This window comes from Pipra filicauda, unplaced genomic scaffold (assembly GCF_003945595.2).
Source record: "Pipra filicauda isolate LSUMZ 115617 unplaced genomic scaffold, ASM394559v2 scaffold165_size2600900_pilon, whole genome shotgun sequence".
NCBI lineage: Eukaryota > Metazoa > Chordata > Aves > Passeriformes > Pipridae > Pipra > Pipra filicauda.
Genome location: NW_024104162.1, coordinates 253163 through 271408, shown reverse-complemented (window position 1 = coordinate 271408; position 18246 = coordinate 253163). Strand labels below are relative to the sequence as shown.

Sequence of the window (18246 nt, the reverse complement as noted above, 5' to 3'; positions counted from 1 at the left end):
TGATGAATGTGTAGTAAAGAGGAAAAGTAATGTACATAAATATGTCCAAGTGATCATCACAGTCAGTAATCCTGGTGTCGGCAGAGCAGAGTCTGAGGGGTTGCAGCAGTGAAAAGACTGAGGTGTCAAGTGCTTCCAGGATCATCACCATGTGGGGATGGCAAAATGAGGAGAGGGATGCAGGTGATCCTCTAAATCTGAGCTATGGGCACTCTGGATCTCACATTCTGGGAGAAGAGCGAGTGCTAAGGTGTCCTGCTCTCAAGAGCAGGAAGTCAGTGGTCTGATGTGGGAGATTTGTCCCTTTTTGACAAATCTTAGCAACTGTTTGCTCTTCTGTTCCTGATGAGGACAGTCAATGTAGTCTTAGCTTATGGAAAGACCTGATGAACCAGAAGGTAAAAGCAGAGATTGTCTTGACTGAGAAAGAAAGGTAAGCAAAGAAGGCCTTGGAAGTCTTTGAACTGTATAGGTCCTCTGATGAAAAAAATTTTACTGTCTGTGGCCTTTGTTTCCCTAGATTTGCTCTGCAGCACTGAATGAACAACACAAGGATGAGGACTTATCTCCTGGAACACAAAGGTCTGTTATGAGACACCAGCAGCAGTAAGTTTAAGGTCTCTCGAGCTCAGTACCAGAGAATCAGTTGCCAGAATCTGGGTAAAGGATAGGCCAGCAATTGAACTCAAGGCAGAGAACGTATTTCTCCTATTTCAGCATGAGCCACCTGAACCAAGGACACTGCCTTAGGAATGCCTCTGCAGGACTGGAGACCAGGTTTCTTGAGGTTTCACAAAACTTTTAGAATTTGAAAGCTACATCAGAACTTTAAGGTACCAGTTTAATGGACTGCAGTTTTTGAAAAAGTTGATGTTTTATGGTGACGCTGCCTGGCACTTCACGGACAAAGCTTGGTTGCCAGGATCTAACAGAGTCTGAAGCCGAGTTTCACATATATGGAAGATTTTTTTCCTTTGAAAAAGGGGTTCCAGATCCAGAATGGACAGTTCTTCTGTATTTAATGCTTACTCATGAATACTGATTTTAAAATACTGTAATCTGTTCTACAGGTTGATGGTGCCATCTAATGGAAATTATGATGTATTTTTAGAGCTGATTTGATTACATTAAATTTAAAATATTTTAAGATATTTAATGTATTAATCATGATAAAATGAAAGTATTTTAAAAATACAAGTAGGTATTTTCAGACTTTCACCTGAGGATCACAAATTTGTTAAAGAAAAAAGCACCAGGTAAATTTCTGCTACTAATCCCTGCTCTTACAGAGCCAAGTCAATCCTACTGCCCCATTTTGTCTCACCTTTTAATATCATAGGCATATTTTCTCTATGGCTGGTAAATGATACTAAAGCTCTTTCCAAGTGTGTAAATTAGGTTTTGTTTCTGAATTTTCCAAAGGTGCCTCTCTTTGCATGGTCTTTGAAGAAAGATTAATGATACAGTTCTCCTATCTTTGATCTCCTGGCACCTGAAATTTAGCATTCAGCACAAAATTAGCATTTCAACATTTGAAGGAATGAAGTGTGTTTTGCATCACTAGAACAATTTCTGGAAAGTAAAATAGTAATTTCTAGGTTTTTACATTAAACTGTAAGAATATGCTCAGATTGAGTAATTCTGCATTTCTAAATTTGCTTTCATAAAGGAATACCGAGGTAATGTCTGGAGCAAGAACCCATGTTTGCTTCTTGAGCAAGGAGCCTTACACAAGCCTTCCTAAAAAATGTCCCATTTTGTGGCTGTTAATCTGATCTAAATCTGTAATACTAATGTGCTACATATAATCTGATTTCAGAATCAAAGGGGTCTGCAGCTGCTTAGTACTTGGGTGGGAAACCACTTGGTGCAAGCCAGGGAGTCGTGGTTGAATGCCTGGCAAGGATCAGAAACCACAGAAACCTTCAGAAGCTAGAGAGACAATAAGGTGACAGATTTTATAACCTTTTTTACTTCAGAGTATTCAAGTAATCTCTTCCTGTGATATTTTTTCACTGAACCTTTGTTTTGTGAACTGGGATTCTTAGTACCTGTTTTATATCTATCAGGATTTAAAATGCATAGTGGTACAGTGATCTGGTATTGTTAAGTAATTTATCAAGTAGTACTTAGCAGTTTTTGTGACATAAAGACTTATGTTAATTAATACAGAAAAAGAATTCTGTACAACTACAAAGACATAGGTTTTTAAAGCAAGTGGTAAATGAGGAAAACTTCTTTGTGTGTTGCTTTGTCAATAAGCAAGACTTGCTACTTTCTTTGGTCCAAACACCAGCTGAACTAGTTGTATACTGAAGACATGCACAGTCCAGAAGTGATTTTAGCAGCTTTGCCGGTTCAAACTTAATAAAGCAGGTTGACATATTTGGAGGTGTATAATGGGCCAACACAGCCTTAAGTAGCACTAGATTGGTATTTTCATTTTTTTCTTGTATATGGAAATTTTATTTGAACAAAGTAAAGCCCAGCAAAATTATTCCAATAATATATCAACTCATCTATAATATCCTCTTTACCACCACTGAACCCTCGCAGAGGCAGGACATCACATTCTCAGGGAGACAGTCTTGATTTATCCATAGGATGAACGCTGCATTTGTGGGGTTTATTACCTCTGGATAATGGAACACCATGTTTCTGCAGTCAGAGAAATATTTGGTGTTATGTTTCTGTAATTTATGTAAATTATGGTTACAGATACTAATTACCCTGTTTAAACTTGCTGGCTCACCAAAGACTTCTAAGAACTAATAATTATTAGCTTATTTTTTAATACCCTGGAGGCTATCACTATCACTAGGCCATGTGTGAGCTAGTAGGTTACTTATATTTTCTGACTTACAGGTAATCTAAAAAGAGATCAATTAAGTAAAATGGCCAGGTTAAAATATATGGTTAAAATATATGGTCCTTGCATACCTTGCAAGCATGCAAACTTCACATTTTTAAGGTCAGTAGCTGCTTTTGAGGTGACGGTATAAATAGCTACAGTTACAAGGATTGAAGGTAATCGGTATAAGTAGGTAATTAATATATGCATTTGTTCAACAAGCACAGCACTAGTATACTTTTAGTAAAGAAAACTAACGTTTTGTTACTTACTTGTAAAACTAAACATCTGGTATTCGTATTTCTTAGGCACTGCAAGAATGGGTTATTTTCAGCAGGCACTGTTCAATCCCGGTGCATTCCTCACAGCTGCCAAAAAAACGTCTGTGCTTTGGCTGTCACATGGTCACACCCCTCTTTTACCAGTGAGCCTTGCAGTGGCGGTGGCAGAGGGGAATAAATGTTAACCCTCTGATACGATACTCTCCTCCAGTACAAGTTAGCTGGTTATGAGACTATTGAAGAATCCTACTAAAGCATATTAAGATTTTTTTTGCCTGGTTTTCACTGTTAATGATGTATTTTTATTCATCAAAGGGGAAATTTTGTCATTTTCTCCAATGCCTTGGAAAGGAAACTTTAAACTTTAGAGGAAGAAGTGCGACCTGGCGCTGTGAGTGTACTTTTTGTTCAGGGGGTGAGTTTGTCGAGGTATCTGTGCAAGGCCTGGGCTGCCTTTTGGGGCCAGGGAGCTGTGCTGAGCTCCAGTGAGCCCCTGGATGGGTCCTGGACCTAAAACACTGTTATAGGTAAATAAACCAAATCAAAATTTAGCAGCAAAATTTATTGTAAGATTTATATAAAGTGCAGATAAGCAAATCAGCGTGCTGGGTGGCCTGGAGAGACCCCTGCTCTCCACCGGCCCACAAGCCCAATAAAAACAAACAGCAACTTTTATACTTTTCACTAACAAGTGACTACAGTCATAGTCACTCGTTAGCTCTTGATTGGGCTTGGGTTCGCGGGCTTCGTTCTGGTTGGTTCTGTTGCAGGCCCATTCCACGTGCCAGGGACTTTCCATTCAATAGTTTTAATTAGCCCAATGTCCTTGGAGCTGAATATGGGAAGGTATCCAGATGATCCAGATGTTCTCCTTGGCTCTTCTTTATCATCTCCATCCTTGACCCTCTGATCCTTGTTCTTTTCTTCCTTTTCTAATGAGTAACTTAGTCAATATTTTTAGAAAAGCAGGATATCGTATACGTGCTCAGTAAAGCAGAATACTTTATCTTTGCCAACTTGGGAACTGCCAGTTGCAGGACAGTCAACTTATAATAATAACACAGCAGTTAACTATTCTGCAGTTTACAACTCCCTAGTCCCAACCAAGCGTTAGCTGTAATATACAGAAAATACATTATATATATTTTGAGAAGTAAATTTTACCATTGTTTACTTATTACAACACCACCATGGGATCGGTTTGCTCCAGGGAGCCCGTTCCCTCCAGGGGATTATATCAGAGTTTCGAGATGCAACAAGAAGTAATAGTTAGTGCAGCAGAATGTAATACAGAAACTACCTATAGCTGAGCCAAGGGATTGTCAAGAACCAACCGAGTGAAGAAAATGAAGATGGGAACTGAGGCAGCCAGCCAAGAAACACCAAGTTATTCTATAACCAGGTGTATTGTCTTAAAGAAGCTCATAAGGCTTCTTGTGAGTGACTCATAAGTCACTTAGAACTTTATGGGCTCCAGAGAGGACCACCAAAGACCCCTCAGTGAAGCCCCTCAGAGACCCTGTATGGATTGTATATATGCTAATAAGTGTTGGGACATGTCATGAATATGTAACAGGTACCGGGCGGGGCTGGGCGGTGGGTGACAAGCGGTGCGGGAGCGCAGCGAGTACGGCGCGGGGCCGGTGAGCGGGAGGGCAGCTAGCACGGGAGGGCGGCCGGCGGGGAGCGGTGTGGGGGGTTAGAGGGCGGCCGGCACGGAGCGGTGTGGGGGGTTAGAGGGCGGCCGGCGGCGAGCGGTGTGGGGGGTTAGAGGGCGGCCGGCACGGAGCGGTGAAGGGGATGGGGGGGTGTTAGAGGGCGGTGGGGGCGCGGAGCGGGGTCGGTGCCGCCCCATCCCAGAGATAACAGCGCTTTCCCCACCCCTTTTTATAACGTGAGACGCGAGCGGATTGGCTGAGCCGGGCCGGCCGCGGCCCCGCCCCCGGTGCCTGTGCCGCCGCCATGTTGTGCGCCGGGGCGGGGGCGGCTCAGGGGCCGCCGTGAGGCGGGAGGGGGGAGAGCAGGGGCGGCGGGCGGTGCTGGTGCTGGTGCTGGCGCTGGGCAGGGGCGCTGTGCTCGGCAGAAGAGAAGGCGCGGGCTGCCGGGCTCGCTTCTCCGGAGGGAATGACGGATGCCGTGATCCCCAGTGGCGGCGAGATGGAGCGGGAGCAGCATCAGCGGACGGAGAAGACCAGCGCGGGCGTCCTCGGAGTGGGGAGTAACAGAGCGGGAGCCGCTGAGGACACCACACAAAATGGCGGACGCTCTGAGAGCAGTAGCGCTGGGGAGGCGCTGCTGGTGGCTTCTGCTGCTGCAGAGGACAAGGTCCCCACAAACCTCAGCATCACTGGCAGCAGCCAGCGCAGGAGCAGCATCTCGACGGCACATGAACAACAGCAGCCGCCCAGCGGTGTGCTCGGGGGGCCGCCCCCTCTCCCTAAGCCCCCAGAAGACCACCAGCCTGTTAGGAGGAACTTTCAGATCCCCAGGATGAGCAGAGAAAAGAAAGGTTGTTCCTTCCCTCCCCCTCCCTTCTCTCCCTCGCTCCCCTCCATCCGATCCATCAGGCAGGCTCCCAGGCACCTCACACGGCTGCATGCAAACCCTGCGGGTGTGGAGGAGGCTCTGCTGGCTCGCACTCGCGAGGCTGCTGCAGAGACGATTTTAATGTCAGGCTTTTACATTCTTTCCCTACCCCTCCCTCTTTTCTTTCTGCCTTTCATTTTGTCACAAGAAGGAGGAAAAAAATCAACCCCAAAACTCGGCTTGAATTTCAGACCGTTGCTTTAAAAGGAGGAGAAGCTCGATGCAATCAGGGTGGGCTTTGAGTTGATCACGACTCCGCTTCTGGAGGTGCAGTCGCATGCGGAGAAGATGGTTCTCTGGGACACGGACGTCGGAGAAGATGGTTCGCTTTTCTCTTCCTTCTGACCTCCTCCCTGCAGGAGAGGAGTGTAATCCTGTGTAGGACAGAGTAACAAACAATGAGCAGAATTGTCCTTCATTGATGATACACAGAAGACTGTTCTTATCTGGTGAAAGTTCTTTGCAGGGGAGAAGGGAGCATCCCACGTTCTTGTGCTTCGCCTTGGAAGCATTCTGCTTCCAAGTGTCCAGGGGGGTTTTTTTGTTTGTTTGTTTCTGAGTAACTCTTCCTCTAAAAGCCAGTGGTATATCTTGCTTTTCACAAGACTTCACTGGCTTCTGCTTAACTTTAATTTTGGTAAGTGAGTTGAAGACACATCTAATTTCCTCACAAAAACTGATCTAATTTCTTTCCCTTTTGCAATGTGGGGTCAGTAACTTAGTCCATATCACAAAAATACTTGTTCGCATAGGCTTCTAGTTCTTCAGAGAAGAGTCTAACATCTTCTTGAAATGCTTTCTTCTATAAGGAGAGACGAAGGTAGGTTTATTTCATTATCCAGTCTTTCCTTCCATTATGTTCCCATTTTCTTTCGTTTCTTTCCCATTGCAACCCCGCTTGGGGTGGTACAAGGCTGGCAGAGATTCATTGTAGAAAGGACTGGGTTGATTGGAGGAAAAAGGTCCCTTATAATTCATCTGACAGAAAAATATCTGAATATAACATGGTGCCTCGTGCACTTCTGCGCGTCACACCCAAGTGTGGTTACGTGTGAATACCTTTAAATATATCTCAAAAATGTTAAGTACTTAACTACTGACATTTGAAGTTCCAGTATGTAGGAAAACCTGCAGAATACCTTTTCAGTCATCTAATTCATTATTCGCTTATGCAGAGCCATCTCCTGCAGTGTGCAAAAGGTTGTAGGTATGTACTTCAGTCCTTGCACTTATGTGGCTTCTAGTGTAGAAGAGGAAGACATTCTCTGCCTTCAAAAACTGACTTGCTAATGTCAAGGTCATTTGAACCATTCTTAAGGCCTTACTCTTTGGTGCAGTTGTCTTTTTTTCCCTTTCATCCTCCAGAAAGGTTCCTGGGCATTGTAATCGTTCTGATGACTTAAGGTTTTGGAAGTTCTCCCAGCAGACCTTTCTCCATTCAGTCCATGGTGCTTGTGGGCTTAGGGCTGCTGAGTGTTGGTCTCTCAGCGTGTGATCAGTAAGGTGCTGTGACAGCACCGTTGGTAGGCAGCACTAGCAGGAGTGGATTGCCAGCGTGGTCTTTGAGGACAATCAGATTGCTGTTGGGATTTGTGCTGTCATTTGAGAAATGGTGCAATTCAGTCAGTTCTGGAACTGAACTAGAAGCTCAGCAGCGTGTTGATCATCTGGCCCTGTAGGATATATGCTTTGTGCCAGTGTTCAAATATGTCTTCTTACATTGCAAAATAATCAGAAAATCATCAGTCCGTCTCAAAAGGGCTCTCTTGGCTGGATTCTGAAGTCCAGCATGAAACAATAGCTTCCTCCATACTTCCTTGCTCTGGAATTGTAGTTATTTTGCTTTTTAAACTGCCACTTCTTTCTTGGGCATACCATCCTGAGAGATACCTTGATTATGAAAGCTTAGTTGTAATGTACAAAGTATACACAGGATGACTTTGTCATAGGTGTCTGGGTTTTGTTTTGTTTCTTTTTTTCCCTTATTTTTCTTACTTTTTTAAGAACCAAAATGTGTTTCAGGGACAATTTTTGATTGTGAAGCAAATAAAAATTGAATCTGTAATGCAAAAAACCATAATTTTGAGATTCAGCTGCTTATTTAGCCTTTCTGAAGGGTCTCTCCTCTGGAGATTTAAGTAGGGACTGAAAGTCAATAGAAAGCCTTGCAATGGGGAGAAATGAATCTGGAGGAAACACAGTATTTAAAAAAAGCAACTGTGGTTACTTGTCACTGAGAATATTTTTCTGATTTCCTCATTCTGTTTCCCAGTGTAAGAATTCAGGAAACAAAACTGAAAGGTTGGCTGTGAGGTGACTTTTTGAAGATGTGCCTTCATTTGTTTTCCTCCTTAGAACTGTCTTGAAGGTTTGTTTTCTTGGTACATGTGCCTCTCTTGAGTAGCTTATTTCTTTTGTTCATCTTTCTGCTTAGCCTGTTGTCCTGGCGTCTTCAGAGGTTTTCAAGTCTGCTTGAAACTTCAGAGATTCGTAATAGGACTAGGAAAGCAAATTTTAAGGATAAAGCACAAGAAGAGCACTTTTAAGTGGCTGAACTCTGAGTTACAGTAGCAGAAATCCTGCTGATGAGGCAGCCAGTGACTTAAAGGGGGTTGCTTGTTGATTAAAGCTGGACATTTGTTTACAAAGTCTGCCAGGATAACTGGCTGTTTCTCAGGCTGAGTGGGGGGAAAACAGGTCTTGCTTTTATCCCTGAAATTCTCAGCAATACTTGCTTGGAGGTCCAGGTTGTCCCTTTTCTACTTAATCATTTTGCCTTGTCTTTTCTAATTTTCCATATCTTTGGTAGACAACATGTATCTGCTGTTTGCTGCATGGGGACTTCAGTGAGTCCATGAACTTGGTAACTATTTAGGTCTTTTGAGAGCAAAAGACATTTTGGGCTGAAAAAGTCATGAAGTTTATGGTTCATTTACACCACATAATTTTGGTCTTAGTCTTAAAAAATGAGCAAAAAAAAGAAGACTTAAAATGGTGCTTCTCAGTGGAGTTTGTGCAGCAGGAGCACTTGTATGTGAACAATGCTAGCATTCTGCCAGCTTAGCTGATAAGAACATCAGTAATTATCTTCACCTAAAAGTTGGTTCAGGATTTCTTAAGGAGGATGTCTCTGTCTTGTTCTGACTTAAAAGAAAACAACAAACTCATTAGCTCCAATCTCAGTTTTCTGAAGTTGAAGCATCAGACAGCTGTGAAGGAGAATCATAGCATAACATGCATCCAAACATCAGGTCCAGTGCCTGTCCCTGGCTAGTTGGTACTCATTAACTCAGTTTCCACCAAAAAATACTTAACACAAGTTCCAATGCCCTGGGTAGAAGCTGAACAAACACAGTATTTACTTATTTTTACTTATGGAAAGCAAGCCAGCAAACCCCACAATAATTGACTTGTGTTATAAGGATGCTGCAGGTTAGTCCTTACTTTATTGCTGTTTAATTAACACAGGTCAGTAAAGGTGCAGCACATCCCCCTCGGGTTTGTACAGCAAGCCTGCAAGATGCATATGTACACACTGCTGGTCTTTGATGTAGGACTGGAAATAAGCTCAGTGATTTCATCATTTGCCTGGTAGCAACAGGCTTTGGCGATGTTGAGAAGGTCTAGTTTAGTACTTCTCCTTTTTTACTTTTATTTTTGTCTTGCTTCTGAACTCCTTCCTTTAAGTGAGGTACAGGCTGTGCTGTGGTGACATGAAGGTTTTAGAACATCGCTGCCCTTGAACACCACTGCTTAGGTGACAAACTAAAGAGCAGCGCCTTCCTACACCTCAGTGTTCCACGTTTTTATTAAGAACCTGATGTCTGCAGTGCCTCAAATTCTGGAAGAAAAAAACTGCAACAATCTTTAAAAAACCTCTTTAATTTTTTGTATTCCATAATTTAAGGAATAGGTAGAGCCCTTCCATAAATCTGTTGAGAGCTAATTGGACAGCAGTTTATGTAGGTTCTTCCTAGCAGGAGAACGAGGACTTGCTGCTTTGGGGCAAGTTTGAGCTCACTTGTCAGAGCTTTCCACAAAGCAGGAAATGTTTAAACACAAATGGGAACACAGTTGACAATTCTTGCACATATGACAGGATCTTAATTGGTGTAATACTGTGGCTCTTCCTAGATTTGGATCTGGGAAGAAGGTAAGATGTGTATGCTTTGCAGTTGCTCTTTCTTGCTGATCCTGTAGGGCTTTCTATTGCTGGGGCTCCACATGGAGGGCAGAGGCTGGTTTTCACTGAGCAAGTAACTCAGGGGAGGACCGGGAAGGGAAATGCTGTTAAGAAAACAGGAGATTTGGACAAGCAGCTGGCAGAGATAACCTTCTGCCTTAAATAGTCCTTTTGAGGAGCTGGCAGCATGTGAAACTCAGATCTTTTTGACAGGGAGTTACTAAACCCTGGTGGTGTAGTGCCCAAGAGCTATTTGGGGATGGGTGGAACAGGAGGTGCTTTTCCAGCACGTGTATACACATAGTAGGCTTGTTTTCTGTTTTATTAGTAAGTATTTCTCTCTTCAGTACAAGTGCATTCAGCCTTAGTAATGCTAAGTTGAAAATTCCATTCACTCTCAGTTATCTTTCCCCCCATACTGCTGTCAGCCTTTCAAGAATGAAGGTGTTGTTATTAAAAGGGATATTATAAAAGCATGATTTCCTAATCTCAGAACTTAGGCTCTTAAAAAATCACTCACTGTGCTGGTGTTGTTGGAATCATTGCTTGACTTTAGTTTGCCCATGTGGTATTACATCCTAAAGGGTGTGTATAAATGCAGCTTTACTAGATAACACGAAACAGTTTTCATTAGGAACATTTGTTTTATATAGAGGCTCATGCAGTAAATATTTCCTGCAAATGAGGAAGAGATTGCTATCTAAACTGCCCTATTATTTAATGAAATTGGAGAATATACTCTGAACATGTAATTAAATTTAATTTGCTGTTAGAGTAATGGTAGATGGTCTTTTGTGAGATTAGTGCTATCGTAGTTCTTCCTAATGGAGCTATAGTAAAAATTCTGCACTTCTGGTGCGTGGTTTGCAGGTTACCGTGAGGAGAAAAAACACTTTTTTTGTGTTGTACTGGTTCAGATCCCCCAGAGATGTTATTTTCCCAGCCACTGCTCTTAAAATCTGCGCTCACGTTCTCTGCTGGCCCACTCTGGGATTGTTCTTCTGATCAGTTTGTCACTTTGATACCCAAATACAGATAAAGGAGCTTGGGGACATGAAAGATTCCCTGAGGGAATTCAGGCAAAGGTTTGCCCAGAAGGAGAATTTCTACAACAGCAGATAAAGGAAGGGCTTTCCTTTTGAAGCCATTATCATAAGGAATGAGATCATAAAGCATGAACACAGGCAGTGGGATTTTTAAATAATGGGAACTTACTTGTCTTCTTAAAGCAGTATTGAATTTATTCATATGTAGCTTCAGTTGCCACAAGCAAGCAAACACAAAACCCCATAATGGTTCTGAAGCGAGGCCAAGCTATGAAGCTCTCGTTGAGGTTTTTATTAGAACAATTTGTTCCTGCTTCTTAATTAAAAGAGCTAATTAGTTTAATTACAGTTCTGAAAGTTTAATTACAGTGTTTTGCAATACGTATTAGATGTTTTTCAAAGGGTAAATTCAGACTTGAGGTGCTTCCCTTATAAACTTCTGACAACTAGCAGCTGCTCCAGAGTAATGTTAAAAAAGCATGAAGAAATGTGATTTTTTTTTTAAGATGCTATAATTCTAGGCAACTTAAAGGTAAATTTTTCTAAAGTCCATCTTTTCCAATTGAATCACGAACCATTTGTCTTCATGCATAAACTGTCAATGAACTGGAGAATTTTGGATTTTTTTCCCACAGATATATTGGTGCTTATTATTTTATTTCTTCTCTTTTATAGCACTCTTTCAGCCAGTAGCTACAGGTTCTCGAGAATTTGAGGATATTTTGAAGATTCTGCATTCATCTTACTTGGATGCAAGTTCAGTGTCCAATTTCTGTTACGAGAGAGCCAGCTTAGTTCATAGTGAACTGTTGGAAAAGGAAGTGAGTATACTTGTGGCTTCTCCTTAAGGTACCAGTCAAATGACAATATTTTTTCTGAATCTAGAGGCAAAGACCTGGAGATTATTTTCTACTTGTGTGCTTAATACTTAATTACAATTAATTATGAACTCACATCCCCACAAATGCAAGCAGCTATTTTTCAGTCAAGTTTATTACTGCATAGATGTAAACTCTTGCCTGCCAGATACAATTTTTCTTTTAGTCTTTTTTGAGTATTTGGCACCACTTCTCTCTATGTATTTTTAATTTTCAAAAATTTTCTTAAACTTTTATGTCTTTTTAATAACCTAGAAAGATGTCTTTTTTGCAAGGCTTGATGTTTCCTGTGAAACTTAAGATTAAAATATATGCCTGACACACTAAATTTTCATAGTCTCTGTAGTTTTGTTGTTTTCCAAGAAGTACTTTAACAAGTTGACTACTTGAAGTAGTAAGTGGAGCATCTTGGGTGAAGCACTTCTGTATCTTATCTGGTGTCTCTTAAATCCAGCCTTGGCTTGTTTTCATCACTCTGAAATCAGTTTTCATTCCCAGTGCCAAAAAGCTTCACAGATGAAGTAACTGAATATATAATTTATTTACTGTAATTACTATCTTGGAGCTTTGAAGTAAACTGAAGTATTTTTTGCTACTATAACATTAAATATTCATGGTTACAGCTAAAGAGTATTGCAGCTGGTAAAAACCACCTCAGTAGCAGGGAGGTGCATCTGCAGAAGTACATGCACAGTGTAAGAGATAATCTGTCTCCTAAAAAAGAAGAAGTTGTATTTTCTGCAGTTTCAAAATATGATGTGGAAGGCATTGAGCTGGATGGTTCTAGCTAGTTCTGCTAACAAAGATAAAACAAAAATGTCACTGCACAGGTTTATTTGAAGAGTGTCTCTTTCTTAAAAAAACCAAAGAAATACTTGGGCAGATAAAGCCAATTATATTTCCCACAGATACAACGATTTTGAAATTTAATTTTAGCATACTAGAGTGTCATTTGGATCATCTTACGATTATTTTTTGTACCCTTGGATCTGCTAACATAGATAGGGTCTTAAAACACTGAGCCTTGAGTGTGAAGGAGTGATCTGTCTTCCCGTGTTAAGAACTTTCTGTAATACCAGTTCGCAGGAAAACGCAGGGAGCTGAAATGTGATGGTCGCCTGGAAAAGGAGCTCTCTGAGAGCTACGCCTTCCTCATGGTGGAGCGGTGTGAGGTAAGGAGGAAATGCTTTCTCCTTTAGCACTGAAGAGGTTTGGGGTTTTTTTAGTAGCTTTAATTTTTTAATTCCAGCACTGGAAGGTGTAGAGAAATGGGAAAGGGATATAATACTTAAGGTAGCTGTAAAGTATCTTCTCTGGTTTAGGCTCTGTTTTATAAATAAAAGGATAGATTTTCTGGATGGCACGTGGATGTTTATTGGTTCTGTGTTTGGGGGTTTTTTTAAAGAAGGAGGAATATTTTGTGTTTTCATTGTAGTTGGGTTTTGGTGGTTGCTTGGGGTTTTTTTCATCAATGAGGTAACCTGTAATATTAGAAAATGTGTGTTGTCTTCTGTGTCTCCTCTTTGATCATGTATTTTTAATCAGTGATCGAAAGGGCATTTCTCTGCTTTTTCTGCTGTTATAGAGCCAGGATTTCTTAAGCATTCACTCATTTGGCAGGTTTACTTCTGTTTTAAATATTAAAATTTTCTGTATTACAAGCAAGTAACTTTCATAAGCAGTGTTTAAGGTATAGGGAGACTGTTGTTTTTCAAGATACAGGTGAGGCTGTGTAAGTGCTTCATGCTCAGTGTTCGACTTGAACAGTTTGACAGTTTTATAAAGCAATTCAGACTAATCTTGCCTCTCTAAGGGTTGGAGTTATTTTTTAATATCAGTCTAAATTCTGTAATTGTCATTTCTCACTGTTTGTTCTGTTCATATCCTGGCTTTCCTGATAGAGTTGCTTAAAAAAATGTCTGTTCTCTTTAGATCCAAAGCATATGTGAAAAGGGGCTGGAGGTTGGCAACTCCGAAATATCAATCCTCGGCAGCCCTTCCATGGGTAATTATCTTCTGCTTACAAGTGCTGATGTTGCTCAGTATCAGTTGGCAGATAATGTGAGACAGTTGTGTAAACTTTCAGTCCTTTTTGTGTCACTTACTGCAGGAATATCCCAGCCAGGTATTTTTAGCAAAGTAGACAGACATCAGAACATTATTTCATAACTCTGTTTTTGACTAGTTCGCTTAAATTCCCTTCCCAAAGGGAAGAACTAATTCTCATTTTGGCTTAAGTCAAGCCAATATACCACATCTTTCCAGTAAAACTGGGAGGCCAGAGAGCTAATGCAGTGTGTGTGGCTGTGTGCCTCTGTGTTTGTACATACACACCTGTGCATTCAGAAATACCCTGTGCACACAATGGCTCAGTATTGATATAGATAGAACTGAAATTCTTGATTCCACAAATCCAACCGGAGCATAGATAGATTGGAGACTTCGAAGAGTCACAAGGTGTTAAGAGTTTTAAAAGAGCAAGACAGTAAGGTCCTTTCACAAAGCTTTTCACACAGAAAATTAGGAAATAATTGTCATCCTCTGTAAGAGTAACATGATACAGAGACAACATGAATATTGAAGGCAGAACAGAGGCGAGGTGGAGGAGAACAAAGGTGTATGAGCGTATAATTTTTTGCTGGTGTAGCTGGTAAAGGTTCTGGAGCCAATTTACCAAAGCTGTTAAATACAGACTTGGAATAAGAGGAACCAAAGCAAAGAGTTCCTGAGTTCAGTTGTAGTTCTTTGATCTGAGGTGGTCAGCCAGACCAACAAAGGACAGTGTTTGAAGCCTTAAAATCTATGTAATAATTAAGTGTTGAAAAGCACAAAATTATTTTACCTTTGCACTTGAGTGTCAGTTTTGTCTTTATTATTTGATGTACCTTGATTTTTAATCCCATGTAATGGTTTTTAAACCTCTAATATGTTTTAACATTCAGCATAATGTATTCTGTTGGGTCTTTTTTATACCTCTCTCAGGTGTATATATCTCCAAGTATGCTGATTTATTGCAGCGTAATCCTCTAGAAAAAGGAGCAGCTGGAGATGTGATTGTTTTTAAAATAATAAAGGTAATTTTATCTTGTTATTCTTGAAGGATTGTATTGCTTGTTGATAACACACAGGTGGTTTTAACCCTAATTTTAATTTGTAAAATTATCTGCTTATAGAGAAACTAGAATCCTACCAGGCTCAAAATCCAGTGTTGACATTGGGTTTACATAATGCATAATAAATTTTTTATAAAAGGAAAAAAAGTATTTTCTTTGTAAGTATGAAAATAATATACTTCTATAATTTACTTTTTCAATGGCCTATTTTATTTTCCCTGTTCTTACTTCCTTTGATACTTCAAGCAATTTGCCAATTTTCAGGAAAAAGCTTCTGCTTACAGTTCTTCTGCTTTATTACAGGGAAAAATGAAAAGCATCTATGACCACATTGATATGAAAGCAATGGAATCAACTGTAAAGAGTGTGTTAGATCCAACCCCAAATCACGAGTGTCACATTTCAAAGAATGCACATAAAATAACCTCCTTGCTGTCTTATCGAGCCTATGAACGAACTCAGGTAAAGTTGAGTATGTGGTAGCTGCTTATATAGAAACTTCACAAGAGAGAACTTCTGAAATGATCAAATCACTGCAAATACAACACTGAGCATGTCCTGTAGAGCTGCAGTGGGTGTGTGGAGAGGCCCACGGGTGCCTGTGTTAGAAAATCCAGAACAAGATGTCAGCCTCTCCTGTTTCCCTTGTGTGTACCTGAACCTGATGGAGAAGATCTCCTTCAGATTAGAGTGTAGGTGGAATGGGAAATAGCTAGGGAATGTACCTGGGAATTGGAATGTAGGCTGGGGAAGAGAGGAGATAATATGTGGAGTTTGAAGTGTAAAAGTATAATTGGCTTGTGGTCATTAAGGGAAAATGTTGGCTAGGAAAGAATAGTATTTTTTTTCTTTCTTTTTTTCTTTCTTTTGTTTCCCTTATCAGATTCTCAGGTTTGGAGATGGTGAGGGAGGAGAGAATGGAATCAGTTCCAAGCATTTCTGTTCCTCCAGGTGTTCAGTCTCTATTACTGCAGTAATCTGGTGCAGTCAGATTATTCCACCATCTGTACATGCAGGATCCTTACTTGAAAGCATTCTCTTCAGTATTAACTTCTTTTGTCTTCTGTAAATGAGAGCTGGGCTAAAAAATGAATACATTTTTTCATTTCTCATTACAAACTTGCCTTAATTAACATTTAACATTAGAATTTTGTGACTGAACTAAGGATAGACTCCAAAACTCACTGCAAGGCTCACTTTCCTCAGTGAAATATTTTTTTGTTTTTGTTAGTTGTCCCTTAGCTCATCAAGAATATACTTTCAAATAAATGGTGCAAAATCAGTTTTTCATTCTTGATTAGCTCCTGAAGTAGTGTTCATCTGTCAGTGGTTGATAAAGGAGGGAGAAGGTAAAAAAACTACCTTAATCGATTGTATTATAAAGTACAAAAAAGAACAGCATTTAAAAGCTTCCTTATTTTAGATACCAGCTTTTAAAGAAATTGACTGTTGGTCCAGCCTTCTAATTTAACATTGTGCTTACTTTTTTTTCCTAGTACTATTTTTATGAATATGACTTTGGTGAGATAAGGCGAAGACCAAGACATGTTTGTCCTCATGCTGTTGTTTCATTTACTTATAAAGGTGACATGGTGCCAGGACCAAAATTCTCGTCCTCATCAAGGTAAGCCAGGAAATGAGTTTTGGAGCTGCATGCAACATGAAGAATTCATAGCTTTTGGCAGTAGCTTAGAATTGATTTCAATGAACAGTGCTGAAATGAATGGACATGTCACAGGGTCTTAGCATAATCGATACTTCTAATGCAAAGCAACAAGTGGCAGAATTGGTTTTATGCAACAGACTGTCCTGTGGGAAGCACTTCCGCTGGTTTTTTTCCACCTACTTGGCTTCTGCCAAGGTGGAATGGATGTATAGTGGGGGGTTTTTACCTAACTGAGGAAATTCATGGACCTAAAAATGTTCACAACGTTATCTTGCTTGGTATTCTAAAACAATATTCTGTATATTTTGTCACTGAACTCTTCACTGGTATCTTACTGCTAGTGGAGAGAATATCTAAGTGGGCAGTTGATCACAGGTAGCATGTGATACCTGTGCTGATAGGAAGGCATGCAGATGTGGGAGCTCGACTGTGGGGTGCCGAAACCCATTATCAAGATACCTAAAATAGCACAGGATGCTGCAGTGTTGATTGCTTGAGGTTACAGAGTCAGTTACCAGTGGTGCTGTTTTGTTAGACTGATAAAGTATCCTTACTGTAAAATGCAGTGGCCAGAATTTTCTGTTACAACCCAGTCCTTCTGTCTGTCTTTTGCTTAGACCAAACACCTTCACCACAGATAGAAGAACAGGTAAGAATGAACTGCATTTTTTTGTTTTTATGATACAGACATGGAAAGTTTTGGATGTTTTTCCCCGTGTGATTTTATATTCAACCAACTTAGTTATGCTGACTGTGTACCTGAGTGTTATCCTGTACCATGCTGATTGCAGGCATCTCTTCCTGATACTGGATGGTGGAACAGACACCTTATGATGTATCTTCTTTTACCAGAACAAACCAGAAGTGAACAAAATCAAAATCTTTTTTCCCTCCTTTTCTACTTATAGTGTAGTAAGAACTGTTCTTCAGTTCCTGAATCTCCTGTTCAGTGGCATTTCAAATAATACAGTCCTCTGTCCTGCTTTTTTTTGAACCTCATTCAAGCCAAACTAATATGTATGAAAGTGGTTGACAGTTAAGGTAAGGAAAGAGGATATCATTTCTCAGATGTTGGGATCAACGGGATATAGACAGGTGTAGGTAACATCCATCCTCTGGATGAACTGCTTAAGCAGTTCAAAACCTGATAGGATTGAAATCACCCTGTTACCTTTTAACATTGTTGTCTGGTCTGGTATTAGTATAAAATTTTCCCTAAACTGGTTTTGGAAATTCAGCAGCCTCTTTGCTGCCATTTTCTTTCAGTCCCACTTAGCAAGTGGTTTCACTTAGTCTTTCTTTTTCCATCTTAATTTAGAGAAATCTGCTGTTACAGTATGGAGGGGACAGCTTTGGAATAAGGGCAAACTTGTGTGCCATGTTTCCTTAAAATCAGCAACATGTTCCTTCCCTCCATGCAAGCTGTGAGTATTGCCATTTAAACATTAAGTCTAAAATACTGTTGTGTTAAAACTCTTTCTGCTGGATTTGGGATATATTCAGATGAAAATCTAAAATACTAAGTGCTTTATATATGTCAGACTAGACTGGAGTCATACATGTCCAGAGCTTCCTGGAGTTCAGGCACACAACTGTTAACATCTCTTTGCTGTTCAGTGTTTTGTTGTTTGTGATTTTTTCT

General features: G+C 40.5%; 1 protein-coding gene and 1 long non-coding RNA gene across 6 annotated transcripts in view; one reads left to right on the top strand and one right to left on the bottom strand.

Annotated features, from left to right (window-relative positions):
• Positions 1-3679: 3679 nt before the first annotated feature.
• Positions 3680-5174, bottom strand: LOC113991785. The gene is made up of 2 exons (XR_005562824.1): positions 4713-5174; positions 3680-4064 (listed from the first exon to the last, which is right to left on the bottom strand). It is a non-coding gene; the product is annotated as an uncharacterized LOC113991785 (long non-coding RNA).
• TASOR (transcription activation suppressor) overlaps positions 4991-18246 on the top strand; it is a 26839-nt gene continuing 13583 nt past the window's right edge. For 3 of the 5 annotated variants that reach the window (XM_027728273.2, XM_039379343.1, XM_039379344.1), the window contains exons 1-9: positions 4992-5641; positions 11623-11768; positions 12905-12997; positions 13758-13830; positions 14808-14899; positions 15242-15400; positions 16435-16562; positions 17222-17253; positions 17923-18028. In XM_027728273.2, the coding sequence (XP_027584074.2) occupies positions 5257-5641; positions 11623-11768; positions 12905-12997; positions 13758-13830; positions 14808-14899; positions 15242-15400; positions 16435-16562; positions 17222-17253; positions 17923-18028 (1214 nt within the window). In that variant the 5' untranslated portion in view covers positions 4992-5256. Of the gene's footprint in view, positions 5642-11622; positions 11769-12904; positions 12998-13757; positions 13831-14807; positions 14900-15241; positions 15401-16434; positions 16563-17221; positions 17254-17922; positions 18029-18246 lie in introns of all 5 variants that reach the window. The other 2 variants (XM_039379346.1, XM_027728269.2) reach the window with 2 other exon arrangements.